Here is a 23,407-nt window from a genome sequence, read left to right on the forward strand (position 1 = left end):
GAGCAGATTGCTGCTATTAATTATTAAAACCTATTTTATAAATATTCAGGTCTGTCATGCATCTCATAATGAACGCTTTAGAGGTGGTTACTTCCTGCGTGCATCCTAATGTGTCAGAAATATCACTTTTAATCACATTTGTGTCAACGAGTATTCAGTTTCAACCAGGCAAAATGAATCCGCCGAAATGAGGAAATCCAGCCGGCCGACTTCTCGTCTCATCACGAGTCCCCTGTTCTTTTCACAAGTTCTAGGTTCTTCTCGTGCTCTGTTTAAAGAGGTGGTGAACACCCTTCAGCTCTCTGCTGCACTCTTACTGTGATAATTTGAATGTAGAATAATGCATTGGCACTACTCTACCTTCTGGACACACCTAGTCCCAGCGCTACCGCTGCCATATGCTGTGTTGATACATATTCATAACACTTCCTTGCGTGTTGAGTGTCGGTGTGCAATGAGCCTTAAATGAGTGTCTCACATCTTCAAATGGAACCAGGAAAAAGTTGAGAAAAAAGACCAGCAAAGAAAAGTTGGACTTCATTGTCCCTTTTTCCCCCCCTCCCGTGATTTTTTTTTCTCCTTTCTGAAAAGAAAGACATGTTCCGTTGTTGGTATGTAAACCCGGGGATTTGTAAGGTGTTAGAGGCTGCACAGTTCCAGAATGGTCTTCAAGAAGCTGAAAGCTGCTGAAACTGTCAGCCAAGTCTGATAAACTGCGTTGACAGGTGGCCTGGATGGTTTTACTGTTAAGGTGAAATCCACCGACAATGTAAAGCAACCTTAATACATCCAAGTATAAGAGAAAAATACGCACAGCCAGGTGCAGACACACACAAGTACGCACGCAAAGGAACTCCCATACGAACGCGTGCTCGCTTGTGCATGCGCACACACACACAGACACACACACACACACACACACACACACACACACACAAACATACAGTTGAGCACTCTAAGATTAACACTGTCAGAACTACAATGATACCCCTTCATTATCTGCACACAGGGCCTCCTTCGTGCGATTTCTTGCCTCTCTGTCCTCGCCACTGCTTCTCCCTGGAGGTAGTAATTACTAAAACTAATGTTTCTTGCTCTCTCTGCCTCCAACACCAATCCACTTCCCCATTTTTTCCTCTTGTTTCAGCAGTATCCTCATGTGCATAACCTCCCCTTTGTCGCCTGAAGGTATACCAGATTTGGCATCACCTGGTTCCTGATATGTGTAAGTGCGAGCGCGGTGTGCGGCGCGGTGACATTATTTGGTGCCCAGCTGATATGCAAAAAGAGCACTGTGTAGCATCAGAGATCCAAATGAATTCTCTGGGTGAAACACATATATTGTGGTAAAACAACAGAGAAATGTTTGATCTGTTGTACTATACGTTACTAGTTGAACAGGTTGGGATCAGAGAGACAGTCCCTTTTGCATGGCATTTTTCATTACCAACAATTCATTTACTCTTTGGCTTTCTTCTCTATCTCCCAGCGGAACTATGGCATTATCAAAGGTGATAGCTTGCTCAGGCACATTTTCTCAAATGTCTTCTTCAGCCAGCCATTTCCCTTGCCACCTCGGGCAAACATCACTCATAAAAAACGGGGAGAGATTTGATGGTGAGATCAAAAAGAAAGGAAGGACAGCAAGGAGAGCAGGGAGACGAGGGGAAGAAGAGCAACGATATCCTCCTCCCCCGTTCGACAACAAGTGCTGAGGGTAATTCCTCCAAGCAGGGCCTGTGTTTTCAGACGCAAATGCAACAAAACGATGGGCGCCGCCATGAGAAATCAGAATGGGCAATTTTGACTTCAGAGGGTCTTCAGATGCTTGAGGAGTTGTCAGTGTTGGGCCAGTGGGACTGAACGCCAAGAACAGAAGGTACCAGCAGGCTTTTATGAAACCAATGCAGGAACCCCGTCAGAACGGCTGTCTCCTCCCAAAATGCCAATCGGCACCAGATCAGTATAAGGATCCGCTGTACTACGATATCCCCACATGAGCTCTTTCATCAGCTGAAAGTCGAATGCCTTTATCTCTTTAATTTATCAGCTGTGTGATGACTGCAGTTTATTCTGCCGTTGGGATAACCTGCGAAAATACCTGGCGGTAGATGCAGCGCCGGCTGACGGACGAGGGGAAAAAAAATAAAACCTGACCACTAATATAGACTTTCAGACCAAGATGACCGAGGGCTTCAACAGGTGCCGTGAATGTAGCAGTTTCAGGTCCTGAACCTTGGAGAGAGATTTTCAAAAAGCAAATCAAAGGTCTACCCCTTTCTTCGGAGACCTGAGTTGTGTTGAGACGCGCTCATTCTCGGAATATGAAATTCGCTCTAAATAGCGTGAGGGGGATTATGCCGACTCATATACTGTACGAAGGCCCATTTTGTCTAAAACCCAAGACGGGAGTGGGCAAAAGAAATCAGCGCGGCAACCTGGCGGGATGGTCGTCAGGGACCTAGAGAGAAAGGCTGAGGTAAAAGACAAACAAGCGTTGGCTCTGCTATATGAGTTTAGTTAGCTAGAGAGTTAGTGCATGAGTTAGGGCTAGCAAAGGGCTGAGGGACGCTGTATTTATGAGGGGACTGAGTGAGTGTTAAATCCCTGGTAGGAAATAAAGTTGTCCCTGAGAGAACAGAGGAAACATTTCGCTCAGTCTAAGCGGTGGCTTGAAAAAAAAAAAGGAGAAAACCATGTCTCTTCCAGGAGAAGCACTGTTTTGTGTTTCCCAAAATTGCTTTATTCCATCAAAATACCATAGATCACGTCCAAGTGATTTTATTTAAATCGAGAGGAAGATCCTCTGTGTGCCTAATATCAAGGGAAATTTATGAGCCAAGAAACAGGAGAGAATCTGATTCTTCTAAAATTGCATATGGATTTTCTAAGAGATCTTTGGCTTCATGGAGCGGCCAAAACATACAGTGCACTTGTTGCAGTGCAAAGGTTCATCCAAGAAAAAAAATTCCATTGTGTTTCTTACATGAAACTTTCCTTTTTTAAAATAATTATTGGAATTAGGCCATCTTAATTAATCCACCATGGTCTACGTATATCTGTCTCCATACAAGTAGTTTTTTTTAATTTATTTTTTATCCTTTTACTCCACACATTGAACTTGCGACACTGAGAGGAATCTAACTTAAAAGTCCCCAAACAAAGGGAAGCATGCAGCCAACGGAAAAGGAAAACCTTCACATTGCAACTCCAACTCCAACTCAGATCTCTCTCCAAACCCCTGCAGTAGTAATAACAATTATTACTTAAAAAGGCTATATTTTTGCATTAACTTAAAAGGCTATATCTTTTTCTTCCCCTCCAGCCTGTGCGGCCTCACTTACCCTAAGTATCTTCATAAATCACCAGTTACTGTTAACATGTACTCCACAATTCAGTCATCAATCTCCTACCAGGTCAGAGTGAAAACAGAGGGGGAAATGTCTGCTTAGTAAAATGTCTCTCTTGTGAATGCTGCTACTACCACCCAGTACTCAAACACACACACTCACGCGCCCACACACACACACGCACGCACGCACGCACGCACGCACGCACGCACGCACGCACGCATGCTCTCACACACATAGCAGTGGAACACACTGACAAACACAAGTTAAATAACAAACACACGCGCTGACACACAGCAACCAGAGCAGTCCTTTGGGACATGGGAGGGGTAGCCAGATCGCCAGGGTAACACAAGCCAAATTAAATTCTGACTTCACCTTTTTACACGAGAAGCTAGAAGCATTTGGTATAAAAACAAATAAACAGTAAGTTAAAGTGAACTACTGCCTCCTCTGTCTTTTGATTTTATTTATATATTTATCTATTTATATTGGCGGACTTCAACAACCCTTACGAGGACCACATTTACTGTTATGGAGGCAGACACCAAAATGGCTGCATGTAAATATGTGTTTATGTTGACACGCGCAGTATTTATTCAACCAAAAGAAGAAAATCTATTGTATGCAAGGCGGATTATTCCTGTAAGACCAATGTCTCCACAAGGGAGGTGAGGACTTTTCAGCTTTTCTTCAACAGACACTGTTTATAGAGTGGAAAATCCCTCAGATGACAAAACTCTCCATCACATCATCTATATCTAAACAGCCGAATCAATCTCTTCACCATAAATTATCTCGGCACTGGACATCAGGACAGGGAGATTTAAGGTTCATATGATGTCTATTTTAAGACAATTTCATTATGTATTTTTTTCTTTTCTTAAATAAAAGATAATTGTATGGGCTTTATTCACTGTATCGGCAAGAAAAGGCCATCATTTTTTTGGGGTGGAATATTTGCTATAATGCTGAACAATATTGTTGTGTATGTCATGAATGTTAGATTAAAGTTTCTGATCCTTTACTTAAATAAAACCTACTATTGAAAGGACAAAACAGGCTTCTAAAAATAAAGTTCTAATAGAACAAGGAAAAAAGTTTATATAGAGGAAAATAATAGTAAATATGATATAATTAGACTGATATGATGAATAAATAATTATGTGAGTGTCCCTTGACTGTTGAAATTGGTCAAGTTTATTTGCGGTACTTGAGATACTAATGAGACATATATTGTAAAACACTTGATGATGCTTTGGAAACTGCACTGAATGTAAAGCTTTTTATCTGCAAAGTACAATAAATGTGAAATAAACAAAGTGTAATAAAAACCATAACACTTCCCCTTGAAAAGTTCAGCACAGAGAAAACACTTGAATAAATCCACTTTGTTACTTTTCACTGTGTATGATGTTGACAAAAATAACTGTTAAAGTATAAAAAGTGGAACTGTGCTATGAGGCATAGCACACAAACTCAACAACAAAAACTTTTGAGGAAGCAACACACCATTAAAATTAATTAAACACATCACTGACATTCAATGCATTACAGGAGCAAATGTGAATTTGTAATTAAATCATAGTCTTTTTCCATGAAAAAAAAAAAACAAATAATACACCTGCTCTCTCCCTCTATTGCTCCCTCCCTCTCTCTGTCTGTCTCTCTCTGTCTCTCTCTCTTTCTAACACACACACACACACACACTTTGACACCACCCACTACACCACTACACATGCATGCCTTACTCATGCCAACTGCAACTAGTAGAGGACCCTCTCACCTCAGGGCAGAACTCAACTCCAGTTGCGCCTGGGATTGAGGGGTGGGGGGTCGGGGGGGTTGAGGGAGGGAAGACATTGTGTGAGAGTCTTACCTGGCAGCAGACCGCCCTCTGCGCTCTGCTTCACCTCTCCCTCCTGCCCTGGAAGTATTCTCTCCACAAAGCAAGGCATTTTCTCCTCAACTGCTCACTGACAAGGCTCTGCTCTCTCTTTCTGTCTCTCTATCCCTCCCTCTCTCCTTCTCACTCCTTTCCTTTTCCCACTATGTCCTCCTCTCTCGCTGTCTGTCTCCCCTCCCACCTTGCACCCCCACCCCCCCTGAGCACAGATGTTGAGGCTGTGCAAGTTTACCCACTTTACCAGTAGGGGTCCTTCATCGCCCTTTTCCACCCTATTTCTACACACACACACACACACACACACACACACACACTGGCCCCTAGGAATAGAGAACCACTTAACGGGCGCCCTCCTGTCACTGCTACAATGAGAGCCCTGTACGGAGTGGCACGGCTGTACATGCTGCGTGCATGTGTTTGTGTTTGTGGGAGACAGGTGTAAAGAGGGTGGTGCGCGCGGAGAACTGGCCGTCGGCCCTTTCCAGTCCCGTCCCATTTGTCTCTGTCTTGGTTTCACAGGCCCCTGAGTTGTATTACTGTAGTCGCATACACACAAACATACACTCCTGGGTGGATGGGTACACAAACAGTTGGTCCTTCAAAAGCCAGCTGTTGGGAGAGAGAGGCGAGAGACATTTTTGGGCATGTAAAATAACACACTCTTGCCTTCTTATGCGACACTGACTAAAACACAGCAATTGCTGTTTCCCAGTGCTACTGTTGGCAGTGATAACATGTGCTTTGCGCGCCGTGTGTGTGTGTGTGCGCGCCTGTGTGTGTGTCAGTATGCATGTCCATAAAGACAACACACGGCTAATGCCAATTGTGTCTCATATTTCAGGTCTCTGGTCTATCTGAGTTTTTATTTAAAAAAAGATAACAGTGCTCATTGACACTTGGATGCGAGATTTGAAGGCTCTTAGCTAGTTTACGGTGGGGAATTTCTAGTTTCTTTCCTACTTGAGGGGCAGTTTTCACATTGCAATATCATTACTGAAGAATATTAGCTGTCTGGCTGAAGAATGTCAGAACGCCGTTGAATAAGGGCAGCTAAAATGTGTGTCTCAATGAGCCGGCGATTCTGACCCCAGTTATATTTTTCAATGTAAAAAAGGAGAAAATCATTGCTAAAAGATGAAATAAAAACAAGTATTGACAACATTGTACTGAGGCAATCGCCTCCACGGAGGAGTATGAAAGGATTCTTAAGGCCACGGATCTTTTTGCCAAACTCCTGGATTCTAGATAAGAGAAAGGACTTCAGTGGAACTTTATCCCTTGTTGTTTTTTTATTTTTTTTATTTTTATTATCTAATATTGGTTAACTTTTATGATGGCGTATATGGCAGGAAAGCACAGATCCTGATCACGATTAAAATATCAGAACAGTAATTATCAGTTTCAGCTTTGTGGGAAGGCTTGTTTTTCTATTTATTACTACCTGGAACAGGATAAGGGTATCTGAAGTCAAGACGTGATATCCTGTTGGTATCATTTGAACAGAGGGTGGATCAACCGTATTTTAGTCAAACAAAGCCTTCTAATGACACAAAAAAATAGTAGTCACAACTTGACAGACGAGGCTCCAACGCCCAACGACACAAAATGTTGTCAAAGAGCAATAAGGAAAAAAGGATGTTAATAGAACAGGACACGGATGTTGAATAAAGCCATGGAAAGTATACATACTTTAAGCTGTGATAAGCTAATGAGGGAACTAGAGCTGTTCTTTTGGTTGACTTATCACTGTTTGCCTCAGTTCCAAATCTCCCATGACAGCCAGACTGAAATCAAATATAGTTTTTTAGTCAGATGAGAGAAAGTAATTGGTATTTACGGGAAATAAGGATGATGTACTCCGTCATTATTCCCTTTCGACTAAATAGAGCGCGGTCTTTGTCTTAAGATGATGGAGGAGCTGCACGAGGACAAGTAAAACATACCTTAAATAGACTACAAATGAAGTCACTTAACACCCACTCACTTCCATCGCCACCCCCTGCTCTGTCTGTCTTCAACAGAAAAAGGCTGTGTTTGACTATCTCTCTCTCAGGTTCATAGTTGTCTTTTGCTTTTTAAACAGGCACCTCGCCTGTCAGGGTGCAGGAACGGGCGCATTCCCCTTAAATGGCTCCTTTTGACAACTGATCTGTAAATACAGGCGGATCTTCGACTTCCCCTCTTTCTCTTGCCGCTTTACTTTCTCCCTTCTCATCTTCGTTCTCCCTCCCTCTGCCCAAACTCCTGCCAGATCCACACTCAACATGAAGGTCTCCCTATGACCCATCCCCCTGTGCACACATCCACGCACACCGAAATGAATCCGCACACACATTTATCCCCGCAACCCCCCTCCCAACTTCACCAACTCCATTCCCCATGCCTCTATAAAAACACAAATATGCTATAACTCAGGCGGTGCTGCCACATAGCCTCCATCTTGCCCTGTACCGGGGAGGGGGAGGCCTCTCAGGAAGGTCACCAACAAATGGTTTTCCGATTCACTGCCCCTGAAATAATTTTGTGTATTAAAACCTGAATCTGCACTTTCTGGCCTGAAAGCTTTTCTAATTATTCCGGTGTCCTTGGGACAGACACAGATCCTTCACACACTGGGGGAAACAAGCTATAGAGCAACCACTACAGCCGCAAACACCCGCGCACCCCCTCCCTCCCGATCCCTCTCCCCACCTCTTTCCTCTGCTCTCCTCTCCCCGCTTTACAGCCGCCCCCCTCCCCAATCTGTTTTCAAAGCGTGTCTGTCCTTTATTAAATTGTTTTCTTTTCCACATTATCAGTTGCCATGGAGACCTCATCTCTCGGATTATTTGAATTTCATTATATCTATTGATTTGGGAGCATTTCATCTTTTTTATTGTTTTTCTGTCAATTTTCGAAACGAATAACCATCTAATTTGCGTCAGCGCTGATTATGTTCGTCCCTCAATAGAGGTCGGCAGCTGCGCCAGGGAAACAAATCAATGAAAAAACATCATAAAACTCGAAAGTACAATCAACCAGGATATGGGTGACATTCCGTGGTTGCTGAAACGAAGTCATCAAAAAATATATACTTTTTTTCCCAGCGCCTCTGCATGCGAGGGGGTGCAGTCAGGAGGACACATATGTGTCTGGGCAGATATATTACTATATTACACTATGGTAAATTTCCATACTGATAACAGCCCCTCCCTGCCTGACCAAAACAAAAAAATGCTTACTGTATCTAAATAATTTATGCAATTTTAGCATTTATATATAAATTTTTTAATAAGCTGCTTGGAGCAAAGTGGCCATTAACAAAACACACAGCTGTCCAATGGGCTAAGCCCAGCAGATCAATTGCGCTTTTTTTTATGACATGATAAAATGCTTTTAAAGCAATTCACACAAATATGGAAAAAATGACTTCATGGGCTTCATTTATTCATAAGGACGCGTATTAGAAAAAAAAAAAAAATCTCACAAAAGCCAGACAGGAGAGATCGTCCCGGTCCTAACTGGAATGGACTTGCTGCCCTCTCCACAAGGACATAAAGTTTCATTACTGATGCACGCAGTCAAAGGCAATTTAGCAAACACAGTGTGCAAAAGAAAACATCAGCATATTGCAAGTGTTCCTCTATTAGGTGGACCTTGCATGTTGTTTTCCAATTTTTATTCATTTTTGTGGGGCGGTCTGTGGGGTTGATAGATTTTTTTTTTCCTCCCCCTGCCCGGTGTCACCCTGACCCGAAGCCAAGGGGAGGTAGCCTTAGTGACAGCGACGTGCTCTTTCTGGCCAACAAAACCCAGCCAAACCGTGCGCCAGACAATAGGGGCCGCGCGGAATAACGAGCGCGTGAACACCTTCCGGCGCGGCGACGTACCGCTCGTGGTGCGCAAAAATTCATTTTGGTAGGAAACGGGCCTATAAACATTTCAGCGGATCTGATCATTTAGCATCTTACTGTAGGACAACGTGCGTGTACATTATGCACAGGAGTATTGATGGGGCGGGGGGCGGGGGTGGTGTCAGGCAGGGCCATTTGGAGGCTAATCTTGTTTCAAAGCGTCCTCTCTTCATGTGCCAACAATGTGCCTGGGCTGCTCTGCGGATCGCTGCTGCCGTTGCTGAAGGCCCCATGTTTGCAACACATGTCAACATTTGACAAAGCAATACTTTTCCCCGCACAATATTCTACCGCTCGGGCCTTTGAAATGCACGCGCTAACAAATTAGCTTTTTATGTTTATTTGTGTGTGGGTGTGTGAGGAAGGAGAAAGGCAAATCTCCTATGATAAGGCGCCGGATCTCGGATCGAAGAGAAAGAACGAGCGAGGAAGGGGAGAGACAAAAAAGATGAGGCCAGGGAGACGAAAGAAAGGTTGTTCGGAGTCACAATTCTTGCACTCATTGCCCTCGCTGTCACAGTTGTGCTAAACCCCTCCCTCAGCCATGACAGAAACACGGGCGACAGGATAAACACTATTTTATTCAGTGACTAGATGAATTGCCAGACAGTAATTACAGTCTTCCTCTTGCCCCGACCAAATTCTACTGTACCGACTCTTTCTGTGACAACAAACTGCAGTAACACACAATACAAAACTGCAGGTGCGTGGCATGTTTGTCTCAAAGATAGATAAATATAAATATCAGAGCCTGTGGCTGGAGCGAGATACTCTCCGCCGGTTTCAACCATGTGTTAATAATCTGCAGCTGAAAGAGGACTTCTTATGTGGACGGACGATGTTATCATGTGCAGTCAAACGTTGCCAGGCCCTTTGTAGAGAAAGTTTGGTGATTTTTTTTTCTGCTACCCTTGCAGTTTGCGCTTTCCTCTCCTCGATACGACAAAAATAACACGGTTGTGTCCCAAACTAAACATTCCCACACAGTGGCTGGTAGTCTGGCAGGTCACTGACACCAGTGTGCTGGCTAACAGACGGCATCATCATGACACCTGTTCGGCAGAACCATTCTTAATACGGTGACAAATTTGTCATTTGTCCACTCGGTGTTGACATGCGTTCACATCTTATGAATAAAGATAACTCCCACATCGACGACGGAGCGGCGATATCAGCGGGAAAACACGCATTTATTCTCTCCGTTTCTCCGAACGGATCCATCCGGTCAGGTGGTGCCCCAAACAGAGTGCAGTAAAACGTGCCGTCAATGTCCGAGCGTCTAAAAAGCACAATTACTGAGGACCTCGACTGAATAATTTAAACAGCATAATTATTGACCTCTATCCGAATTCCTCTGAAAGGTACATTAAGATATAGAAAAGCACTGGAGGTGGAAGTGGAACTGAGGAAGAGAGGGAGTGTGTCTCCCCAGGCCTCCCTAATGCACTCTATTGCTGTACTCTAACTTCCTGTGGACCCCTAATGTGCCCACTGCTCACTGGCCTGATGAAGACTACAGTTAATGAGGCCCCTGTTTCTGAAATGAAGTATCTGAGAAACCATCAACATGCATTACTATCAAACTGCCAGACCCCCACAAAACCGCACGTTTATACACAAGCACACACCACCACCAAAAGTGTCCCAAACCGACGCACACGTGAGTCCGGTCCCACCGGTCCCACGCCGTCTCTCCCCACCTTTTAGTGCCGCCACCAGTCCTCGCAAGCCGGACCAGACTGGAGGAAGGGGGGGAGAGGGAGCGGGTGCACGAGAGGGTGTTTTTTTTTTTTTTTTTTTTTTTCGCGGGGGGTGTTTGAGGGTTAACTGTCCCTCAGGGGGCTATCATTGAACTGGGCAGCCGCCACTGCTGGTGTCCCCGGTTCTCAATTGACAGCTCTGCTCTGGCAGAATATCAGCGAGTCAACAGGAACGCAGGGCCCAAGACACAATTACAATCATGACTTATCTCATATTTAGCCGAACGTATATAACTAAGCGTGCGGGCGGATTCATCAAAACCTCGAAAGTGTGTATACGTATGTTTGTGCGTTCTGTGCGGTGGGGGCTCGGAGGGGGCTGGCAGCAGGCTTGGGGGAGGTTATAGCTTGATGAGGCCTTTTTAATTAAAAGAAAATATTTGTGTTTACACACCATCATGGGTGAAACCTGGGACAATCCAGAGATTTCTGGTTGCTTAATCACTTCTTTCATAGTGCTTCGCGGTTTTTCTGATCCTCTTCTCGTATATGCATTTTTAAAATTTCAATTATGCTTTACGTTCAGATGCTGCCCTTCAGAATATACTCAAGACAACGGCGGAAAGTAGATGCTGGGTTTTATTTCTTTTTCGCAAAAAATACAACCGTGATCGTTTGTAAGAATTATCTGACGATGGAAGTTGTCAACATGGCCGGTGCTGTCACTTCTGTTTTTTAAATCGGGAAAAAGGGAGGGCACTGAAATAATTAGGCGACTTCTGCAACATCCTGAATGCCAAGGACAGGTGGATTAAAGTATTAAAACAATCGCATTTCAGTCTTGAAATAGTCCTGTGCACGACTCAGCACCGTGCGCATCCGTTCAAGTTCAGCTGCCAGCTCCATAACGCCACAGGAGAGGGATAGAAAAAAAGCCCAATCCCATTAGCTATGTACATGCATCTCAGCAGACCTGCTGAAAACGTGAGCAAATCTCAGCGATGATTATCCCCCCCGAGCTCTCAAATGATAATACATTATCGAAAGGTACAGAGGATTTAACTGAAATTGTACAACCGGCTTGCACACGCTGGGATTTATCCATTTGTGTTTCATCCTTTCCCAAACAACCAGAAAAAAACGCAGCAATGAGTCTCCTCTGTATCCCAGGTTTGGTGTGATCTTCGGAGTGGAGGTCAAAGTGAAGAGCCTCACTGATTCAGGCAAAAAAAGACAAAAGTTTTGTTTTGATTTAACACACCATGCAACTAATGAGGAATCTGAGCGCTTCGCACATGTGTATGATTTTATTTCAATCCCGTGCGATGCGCAAATCTCTGTATTTTGATATATAGTGGGAATAATGTGATGTGACACAACAATGTGATTTTGTTTCTTTTTGTTTTCTTCTCTGCAAAACGAGAGGATAAATAGATACTCTGCCATTTATGTCATATAAATAAAAATAAAACTACGCACAACCGGAAAAACTCAAATTTTCCCAAACAACTGATATCAATTAATGTCAACTATTTGACGCAAGTATATCATCTCAGACGGGGTCGGTCTCTCCCCTTTTGGAAGACGGGGAAAAACAATTACGTCAATACAAGAGGCACCGCAGCCAAAACACTTCTGCAAGTGCGCTGTGGAGGTAGAGCGGCCCGTCTGTGACAGAAAACAAACAGGAAGCTGAGAGAAGCCAGAGACAGAGGAAAAAAACCTCTGCCCTTCAGTCTCCGCCGCCGAAGACGCTCCTAACCAGGTTTGACAGCTGACAACTCCTTGGCAATTGGGGTCAGTTAAAGGAAAAGTAGCTCAAGTTTTGTTGGGGCTTTGGCTTCAGAGATGTTCTGGAGTCACTGCCCACCGCAGCATCAAAGGGGATTACAGGGACAGGGCCATCTGCTGCCAGAATAAGTGTGAACCCTTTTATGTGTGCCTGTAAGTTGGTGTGTGTGCGTTTTTGCAAAGCTGTTTGTTTGAGAAAGACACAGAACTGCTCATAGCTTTGTTCTTTTAACTCAAAGGGCAAGAGAGGTGAGGGGCACGGCTCACACTGTGGCAAAAAAATGATTTTAATTCAAGTTGGGGGGCACTAAAGGTGAACACCGGTGCACGCTGAACATCACTGGAACATGGTGGAGTCTCTTTAAGTCAAGTATGCCTTTCAAAATGAATTTGAAAAATAAACGTCAAAGACTGTGCGGTACAAACCGCTCCGGTATCGGACGCAACTTTGGTGCCGGTTATGTGAAAACGGGCTCCTTTTCCCTTCAATGTCAAACAAAGCATTTTTTTGTTGTGCGTTTATTGGAACACGCTGCCAGCCTTGTTCCCCCTTAACCTCTCTAATTTGTTTTGGGTCTTGTTCATGGCCTCTGCTTGGAAATGTTTTCCCCTCAATATTCTCCTACCTTTTAGCTCGGCCGCCCAGTACTTGACCTACAGCCGACATTTATTTTCAGCACTCTAATTGTCATTTAATCACATATCAACCTGTCACTTAAAGACCCTCTTTCTGAGAGGAACATTTGCATATGTAGTAAAACTAATTCTTATTTAAACCTCCAGGGATTGTGACAGCAGCGGGAACTCTGCCTCTCTCTCCTGCTTTCACACTGAAGATACACGTGCACTCACACACTTAAGTCAATTTTATCTCACCTTTAAAGACAAAAAAAAAAAATACACATAGGGAGATGCCTCATATTCTCAATTCAGGTGGTTTTCTCACATTTGTTAACAGTTTTTGGTGACATAAAAAGTGTTAGAACGGGGACAGTGACAAAAGTGATCAGGAGTGCACATGTACTTGTGTAAGGTGAAGTTAGTGACGGCGAATGCAGTTGCGTTATAACGGAATCAATTAGGGTTAATAATATATCACTCTTCCGAATGTTACATTCGGTTGTTCACACTTAGATAAAGCTACTGCAAAATAGGTTGTGCCTGGCAGACTACACTACATTTACATTATCATCCTTATATATCAAGGAGCCATGTTCCGCATGAGCAGAAGCGGCAGAGTGGTGGGGGGAGTGCGAATCATGTTTTTCAGGCCCAAGGAATGCCGGTCCTCAGGAGATCTCCCCCTCTAATTACAGAGCTGCGGAAAGAAAGCTCTTTGTTCCACCTTTTATTATATTAATTGATAAAACAGAGCTTGGGTGGAGTTGTTTCGGGCGGGGGTGTCGGGCCGGGGGGTGCGCAGAGAAAAGATCCTCTGGGCAGATGAAGGTGGGTGAGAGGCTTTTGGAACCGAGGTCCTATTTTCAGAGGACTCCTAATCCTGTTAGGGGCCATGATGGTGGCGTAGCCCCGGCGCTTCGCTTTCCCACCGGCTGCAGAGTCGGGGAGGGGAGTGGTGGCGGCACAGGCAGACGATGGTGAGGTGGGTGAGAGCTCCGGCAGCGCAGTCTGGGCCTAGCCCTTAATTAACTGTCTCTTTAGGGGGTACTGAGGGCTACACCGAAACCTTGTGTCACAAACGCCGGCAAGCACTAAGAAGCTTTAAGAGGAAGTGGCATCTCACCCACAGAGGAATCATTTGAAACCCTGTGGACCTTTAATATGGACCTCATACGGCTCAAAGCTATATAGACATCGCAGGACATTACCCGGGCAATTTTATAACTGTTTATTAGTTTGGCACTCATGGCACAGGTGGCTGATATTTTGTTTTAATCTTAAGATGCAAGTTCGGGGAGGCGTCCTGAAATTGATATCAATCTAAAATTTGATATAGATTGTATCCTTTTCTATTACTGAAAGGAGAATCCCCTCCATTTCTATTTGTGCAGGTTTGGACAATCTTATTTGTCAGTGGTTAAGTAGCTGTAACAGGCTTTGTCATGGCTGTAATCTGCTTCTGCTTGTTTAGGCTACCTGCAGACAACAGAGGCTGAGATGTGCTCGTACAGTGGCCGAACGGAGCCTGAATATGTTACAGAGGCAATTAAGCATGTTGGTGTGTGTGCACACACAACAGTGTCAGAGGTGCTAAGCCGGGCCAAACACGCCTCATTGAAATGTCCATCTAAAAGCTACCCAAGTTCCTCGTCTCCCCCGCCCTCCGACAACCAGGATGCTTCAAGACTGTCAAAAGTGTTTTACACAAAGCTGAGGAGAGGGCAAGGAAAAAAAAAAAGACCTGCCACTGTCACATGCATACTTGCGCGTGCACACACACTTGCGAGGCTGTCAGGTAAATTAGATCTGAAAGCTGACAATTTCTGACCATATTTCCTTGATTATTTCGAACAAATGCACACCAGCCGCTCTAAGGAGATTAAAGTGACATAAAAGTCCCGGGTGGGAGGAGGGAGGGCAGAGAATCCAGGTCACCCCCATTTGTCCCCCTGCCTGACAGCAGCTATATCGCTATCCAATCCAATAAAAGTCCCCCCTCCTTTTGCTTTAATTAATTTTACAGCTAGCTTGCTTAATTACTTTCAATCAAAATCCTCTTGCCATCACAAAATTAGAAATGGTTCAACTCCATTAGTCTAAATTCTTCATTTACATACACAAAGACTGTCAGCTCTTGCTAAGCAAACGGCCTCCTGCTTGATGAGATTGTTTTTTTCCTCACACTCTATCACTCTCTCGCTTACACACACACACACACACACACACACACACTCACACACACGAGCGCGCACACAGACACACACACACACACACACACACACTCGGCTACAACTGTGGTGTTAATTTTTTTGAAAGGAGAAAAGTGGCATAAAATTATTTGATCCCCTTACTTACGACATTCTCTGCCTAATCAGGGTTCAGGTAAGCTATGTTGCACCATCATCCATCGTAATGGGCAGTTGAGTGTGCGTCAACCACTAGTGAAATGGATTACATGCACTTCTCTGCATAAAAAAAGACTGTTTAACCTTAAACAATGCAGTACATGACAGACACTGCATATAAGGGATAAACATAATTAGTAATTCAGTGGCTGAGATCATGTAAATGAAGCTAACTAGTTCTTCCGCAGAATTGGCTATTACAGTATTTCTCCAGCCATGGACAAGCTGCAGATTATCCAATGACACATAGTGCACTATAAATCTGGCTCCTTTGTGTCATGGAGTTACTGGTCCTGGCTAGACTATGCAAACCTACAACGCACGGCTGCCAGTCGGCTGCAGTGAGCAAAGCAATGAAATTTTTCAGAGGGGTGAGGGCCCGTGCTCCACCGCCTGATCACTTCAACTTGGCACAAAGGCAACCTCTCCATCACACACACTGCCTAGGGCCTGCACATCATCAAGAATTAAGGACATGCAGATAGGGGTTTGTGCACTGACCAAAGTCAAAACCCAGGCACACACACACACACACACACACACACCACAGACTTCACCGTGCTACTGTGCTACTGCCGTAATTAGATTCTGAGATGAGGGCATTAAACTCGTATAATGCACTTGCTACTACATTACACTACCACAAAATATTGTTAACACTAAACCTACATGCTCATCAGTGACACTTGTCTATTGCTTTTATTTTCCTGTTCACATGCATGTTAAATAGAAGGCCCCGCACAAAATGCTGCAACACAACACCTTTTAATCCTCTGCCTTTGGATCATCTTACAGTAATTGTTCTTTTTTTGCAACTAGGTGATGCAAAAAAAAAACAGAAAAAAAAGGAGAAAAAAAAAAGAAAAAACAAGAAACCTGAAAGTGAAATGAGGAACATTTCTCAACAATATGTCACGGTCACAATCATTTCAAATAAGTGACATGGGCCTTTTTACTCTTGTGTCTGCAATCACTGGTTTCCTTTGCCCTCTTTAACCAGTCCCCATTAAAACTGTTAATTATCCAAATCCATCATTCTTGGGGTAAATGAAGACTGCCTCTTTAATTCAATTTAATAGGATCATTTTCCAACTCACGTTCACTTTAGCCCCAGCTGCCCGCCCACAACTCCCCCACTGTGTCTCCCCCCATAGTATCTTAACTCCCTTGGCTGGAGCGTCTCTGGTCTGGCTCTTTCCCTTTGGTGGAAGGAGGGAGTGATGATGAGAGCAAAGGCTTAATGACACTGATGGGCCGACTCACTGTTGATTTCTCGTGTCTTGTCTTGGCTCGGCTGGTGGCGAGCAGCAGTTCTGGGTTCCCATTCTGCTATGCACACTACCTCTCTACAATATACGCATGGACACACGTGCCCGCCCGCGCGCACGCGCGCACACACACACACACACACACGGTACCAGCTCTGCTCATCGGTGCTTAGCTAATCCTGTCACATCAGGCCACGTTGGCTGAGTTGAGGCTTCCCCCCCAATCACCACCTCCATGCACCTCTACACTTCACCACCGCTAAACAGTGACTCCTCTCACTCAGTCACTCAAATTCTCTCTCTCTCACTTTCTTGTTCATTTCACAAGGTCATGGGTGGCATGCTACAGCACATGAATGGTGAGACGGGACAGCTGACAATGCCCTGTGTGTTCCTGCTGTGTCTGAGCAGCTTATCGTATAGTTAATGTGTGACACCATATTGATATTGATATGGAAAAATGCATGAATTTCAACTTGGTAGCAGAGTCAGCTGCAATTCTCTCTAAAACAATTCTTCCTTTTTTTGGAAAAAAAAAAAAAAATGAAGGGGAGATTTCAAAGTGTGTTAATCACCATAACAGCATGCCCACATGTTAAGTTTATAAAATATACAGGTGCCATTGTCTTTTCCTGCCTGTAGAGTGGTATCAATATCAAAACGCTTTTTCCATGAAACATTGCCCGGGGAGGGGAAACTTGACACTCGGGCCTTTTGACGTAACTTTGTATTTAAGTCAAATAATTAAAACTAGCTTTGACTGCTCCAAACTTTGTCATTGTATTTTTTACTCTATGAGTTGAAGCCAGTAAGAAAAATATGTTCATGTAAAAATTAAACAAAGGTTTTATTAATATACACATAAAGATATTTTCTGCTGTGGATCTGCTTCACATTTTTATTTTAATCATCAAAAACAGCCCCACTTTATCTCATTATTCAGTGTAAGCTCAAATTGGTCCCCATTACAACAACATACCCTGCAAACCCCCAGTAACAAGGCAAACACAAGCCGACACACACAGACATGCAATCCGAAACACACACACACACACACACAGCATTCCCTTTAATTTTCTTTTTTTTCCCCAGACTGTCATTGTAAAGCCGTTTGAGACAGACTCTGGGAGAGTTTCAAATGATTTTAGCCATGATTTAATTTGGTTTGTTAAAGGGTGATGTCAGCACAATGGGAGGCAAGCCTCTAAATCCACTACATTCACCCAAAATGCCGAGATGAGATAATCATTGGTGACGTCTACGAAAACACTTATTATATTTGCCCATCGCCTGGCTGAAGCTGTTAAAACCCATCAGTGTTATTCCAATTTTTTTTTCTCTGGGAAAGAGAAAAAGTAGTTCAACTTATAGTCAAAACTGTCACCCTATTTAAAGAGACAGCAACATTGTTGTGACAGTGGATAGAGTTCATAAATGGAAAAAGACAGAGGCAGAGGGCTATCGGGTGTCTATTCAATAGTCATTTTGTTTGCACCCAATACTAATTAAATAAAACATGCACAACTTTTTAATTGGTTTTACAGAGATCAGCAGTTTCAGGGACGCTGAACAAGTATTATCTTTTGTAGTTACACACAAATTCTTTGTAAGGACCGGTCTTACAAATGGGAATCTGTAAAACACGGCTGCTTGTCCCTTAACTTGATCACACTATTTGAGAGGACGTGGAGTTGACAAGGCAGCAGAGGAGATAAGAAATGGATCAGCGTGATCCTTATTCATAGCTTTAATTTATTTTAAATCTTAGCTCTATTTACACACGCTACACCGGCAGGCCGTGTCAGCTCCAACTAGCATTGAGATATCTGAAACCGTAATGGTGTAAAGCGGCAGCCTGACGGTGTGTGACACAAGCTGTCACTTGTGTAACAAAGCCAGATCTTTAGCTATCACATCTTGCACTTGGAAAATCACCATTGCTCAATCCTTTAATAATACGGTAAAATAATACAGCACTCGAGCAAACATGGCGAAGAGAAAAGCCGAACTGTACCGAGGTATCAGGTAGGCACACAGAATATAATCGGTGTTGTACAAGGGCCAACCCCGCAGAGGTAGGGGTCAGGATATGAAACACACAGACTATCTGCCTCCCAACAGGATATCCTTATGGATCAGCGGCGGTAGCCATGTTGACCCGCCCCCTTATTAAAGAGGCTAATCTGTTCAACATGTCAATGTTAGCACTTTTAGCTGCGATTAATAAAACAAGACCCCAAGAGTGCTGCGTGTGCTTTTTCAGTGCCCCGGGTTGTTTTCATTCTAGTTTGTGTTTTAGTGAGTTTTTACTGTTTGGTAATTCAACAGTCCTCTTTTCTCTTATTAGCATAAACACTGTAAATTATTAACTTTGTAGAAAGAATTATAATCAGTTATGAATCATAAGTGCTGCAGTGGCTTTGTGTGTTTTTTCCCCTTTCTGCCACTGGCAAAGACTCACAGTGGCATTGCAGCTATCATTAAATATTACTTTATATTGAACGCCCATTTTACGCCTTTTTTGTGGCCTTTTATTTGATGCTTAAAATATGCGCCCTAGATCTTTCGCAGGCTGGGAGAAACAGACCTGCTCTCCAACGGACTTGCTTTCTAAGTGCTTAGTGCTGTGTCTTAATTTGTAATCTAGTCAAACCAATTGTCCGCTAGCTAAAAAGGTCACTAAGACAATAGACTACATAGCCCCCCGGAAGCGTGAGGTGTCTTTCGTAGCTTTTTAACTAGAGATGTAATTAAGACACCTTCATCTTCGGGGTTGAGGAGGGCACCAATCGGACACCGCGAACTGAAAACACTAGAGGTGCTTTACATATACATAAACTGAGGCGAGATGCACACGGAGTCTTAATATTTTGTCAAAAGGTGAAATGCACTTGTCTCCGTGGCGAAAACGCTCCCTCCTGAAGACCTACGGACAGCCTTACCTGCTCGTGCGGTCGACCTGCCATTTTTAAACATTGTGACCAACAACCGGCGAGAAAAGCTCGTTGGGAAAAGCAGAGTGATGCAAAGCAACACAGGAGAGGCGGAGGTGGGGGTGGTGGTGGTGGTGGGGGGCGCTTAAAGGACGTGATTTATCTGGGCTTGATTGCGTGTTAATCGAGGTTACGTGTATTAAGTGGAATCTAATTGGAACAGACACTGGCAGTCTGACAGATCGACATGATGCAGATGGATTGAGGGGGGGAGAAAGGGGTACTGATGGAGACGGGCAAAAGGAAAATAAATGGGGTAGAGGGAAGTGCGGTGATGTCAATGAAAGACAAAAATGCGGAAAAAGAAGTGCATCATTTTGTTTCGGCACACGGCGAAAAAGGAAGAGGTCTTAAGATGCCGAACGCTGAAGAAAGCTACCAGGCAGTGGATTTGAATGGGGAAAAAAGAAAAAAGAAAAAAAACTCGTTCGGCTCACGTCACGTGTAGCTCATGATTGGCGGCTGATGAGACGTGTAACTCTTCTAGAGGAGGACACACACGGGCGACTTCGTGATTGACAGGGCAGGGCACACTTTGCCCTCCCCCTACAGTTGCCACATTTCTCTTTATTAGAAATGAGGGGGAAAAACACTCCCACACCCCACCAAAAACAGGCAAGTGACAGCTGCCGGAAAATTTCTCACCTCAATGAGGGGACGAGCAACTGTTCCACCGGTCCTCCTGACTCTCTTCTCCTCCTGACAGGCGACAACTGTTTCGAAGGCCCTCTCCTCTCCCCAAAATCTGAGGTATTTCACTGAATGACCCTTTCAAATGTAACAGGCCATAAAAGATGACCACCTGTTACATAGTAAGGACAAGTCTCAGAGAAGAAAATAATTTGGTTGGAATTTAAACGGTGGGTGCCGCACAATATTTAAGTTGTGGCTTTGCTCTTAAATAGTGTCGCTTAAAATTGAACATGAAGTAGAAATGTCGGTGACACTAAGCTTACTGAAATAGCCCAGAAGACAATGGCTGCCGGTGCGCTTATCTAAATCTGGGTTCAAAATGCAATTGCTCTAAAAGAAAGGGTCAGTTCTTCTGATAGCTGGCCCAAATTAAGGCTGGCAAGAACTAGAAATGGTCAACCATGATACATTTTTTTTTAAAATCAAACTGCTAAAAGAGAAGGAAGAGCTGAGGAGAGGAGGGAAGAGAGACAAAGGATAAAAATGGAGTTATAGTCATCATTCTATGGTAATCTGAAGGGTAATACAGCACTGGAAACTTCACTCATCAGCACAAAATGCCCAAATTGTTCCTGACATGATCCCGTCATAGTGCAGAGACAGAGGAGTTGCTTCGGTCATCCGTTGACTTGATCTATTATGACTGTTACACTAATGGCACTAATAAGGGCAAAACTGCTATTTTGAAACACAATTTTCCTCCTCCTCCTCCTCATTTAGCTTACCGTATTGTCTTTCTCCTTTTCCTACACAAAACACCATGGTGTGTGTGTGTCTGTGTGCATTTGGTGCCCCACCTTGCAATGGCTGTAAGGTCATCTGTATTTTCGAGGCTTGATTTACCACGTCGTTGGATTGTTAGATGTTGCATGTATTTAAAAACACGAGCTCCGCAATATGACCTTTTTATTATCTATAAGTTAAACTACAGTGCTGTATTTCCATCTTAACCTTATGAAGTGCATTAATCTAATTCATAAATGCCTCCGTGAACTTCCTTGTTCTGAATATACCCTTGAATCCTTGAATTGTTTGTTTAATTTGCAATTCCCTAAATATATCAGCACGGCGAACATGTTTCCCCAGTTCCTATATATTTCTGCCGAATACGAGTATCTGTGTTCAACCCTCATCAGCCTCTAACATTGAGAGAAATGACACTGTGATCAAGGACATGAATTGCTCATTGATTTTTAGGGGCCAGCTTAACTATCCATTCCAATTGATTTTTAGCTTTGCTGGGTGTGCGAGTTATGGCAGTTTTAATGTATCATCTGTATGTGTACTCATCACCCACTGCAAGAGGATTTACAATAGTCTGAGTAAGAGCACATGTGCAATTGTGGGACGGGCACTTTGTCCTTTTCTGTTTCATTGCATATATCCGAAGAAACAGAAGCCTAATTTGTTCGATGAAATAAAAAAATCTCCCTTTTTACACCAAAACTACTGGTATTTGATTAATAATCTCTTGGGAATAAACCAAAAAATTGACACAACTTGATTCATGATAGAGAAAAAGAGGATGGGAATAAACAGTAATCCAATCCAATTTAATGCAAACCATTATTGCAAAGAGCATGCATTTTAACTGCCTCTATCATGTACTCATGCTAACAAGAAAAGAATAGACATTAAATGAGGATGCAGGTAGCACAAGGATTTATATGGTGCAAGCATGAAGACTGTTTCTTTTCTTATAGTATGGGCATTTATATTGACCATTGTAATGGTCACATAAACTGTCAATTAACAATTTATTTTATCTATTAATAATCGATGTTTCATGAATCAAGCAATGTGATACAAAAGGCATCCTAAAGTCATCTGTCAGGTAGAAAGTCATTAAAATAAGGGCTCGTTTTTCTGCCCCAAGCTTAGGTTTCACCGAGGCAGGGATACATTTCAATTCTTCAGCAAAAGGCCGGGTTCTCATATGATATCATCATCCTTTAGAACATAACTGTCAGTTGTTAGTCTTTTGTGTGTAACTCCAATTCAAATTGCCCTTTTTTGCAACAGTTTGGGTGAAGCAGTACTCTGTGTGAGGTAACTGCCTTTTATTCAGAGAGAAAGACTGAATAAAGCACTCTTTACTGCATCCCTTTAAAAAACAAGTCAGCTTAATTAATGTTTTACAAGTGCTGCTGTATTCTTAGCTAAAAAAAAGCCTCTATCAAAGCCGGCAGGTTCAGATTACGTACGCTAATTGAAATTCTGAATTTCTAAGCCAACTTCTTTTTTCCCCCGCTCCCTGTCTCCCTGTGCACACAATAAAGCCTAGCGTTTTGTAGTCCACAAATGACATCAAATCATCTAAGTAATATGGGCTTTTCTTTTTTCCTGTATTCTCATGTTCTGCTGGTGGGTTCATGAGACAGCTTAATAAAGCAGTAAATGGTTGGGGAAGCCTGAGAGCCTACTGTGTGTGTGTGTGTGTGTGTGTGTGTGTGTGTGTGTGTGTGTGTGTGTGTGTGTGTGTGTGTGCGTGTGTGTGTGATCTTGCAAGCGTGTGCTTCACGCATGCTCTCATGTTCTATTTCCACAAGAGTCCTCAAAGAAAAAGGAAGGCCTTGGCCTCCTCAAGCAGATTTTCTTAAACGATAAATAATTATTTTCCAAGAATTCCGAGCTAAGAGTGAATATAGCATAGTTTATACGTGCGTTGCTCCAGGATGGCAAGCCATGTGAACGGTTGCTAAAGAGGCTAAAGCTTAGTGTTGGATAGCCATAAAAACAAGCGGCGCTATGGAGGTTTTATAGGCCCTACTGACAAGATTTTAGATA

The 23,407-nt window shown here is 43.4% G+C and overlaps 1 protein-coding gene across 4 annotated transcripts in view; it reads right to left on the reverse strand.

Annotated features, from left to right (window-relative positions):
- casz1 (castor zinc finger 1) overlaps positions 1–23,407 on the reverse strand; it is a 170,108-nt gene that overhangs the window by 42,387 nt on the left and 104,314 nt on the right. Inside the window, exon 1 of one of the 4 annotated variants that reach the window (XM_086141196.1) lies at positions 5,230–5,308. The exons of the other annotated variants lie outside the window; for them this stretch is intronic. Within the exon in view, the coding sequence (XP_085997322.1) occupies positions 5,230–5,308 (79 nt within the window). Of the gene's footprint in view, positions 1–5,229; positions 5,309–23,407 lie in introns of those variants that run through there. 4 annotated transcript variants of the gene reach the window in all.

Source organism: Fistularia commersonii, chromosome 34 (assembly GCF_037954325.1).
Source record: "Fistularia commersonii isolate RoL2024-O1a breed Wild chromosome 34, RoL_Fcom_v1.0, whole genome shotgun sequence".
Taxonomy (NCBI): Eukaryota; Metazoa; Chordata; class Actinopteri; order Syngnathiformes; family Fistulariidae; genus Fistularia; species Fistularia commersonii.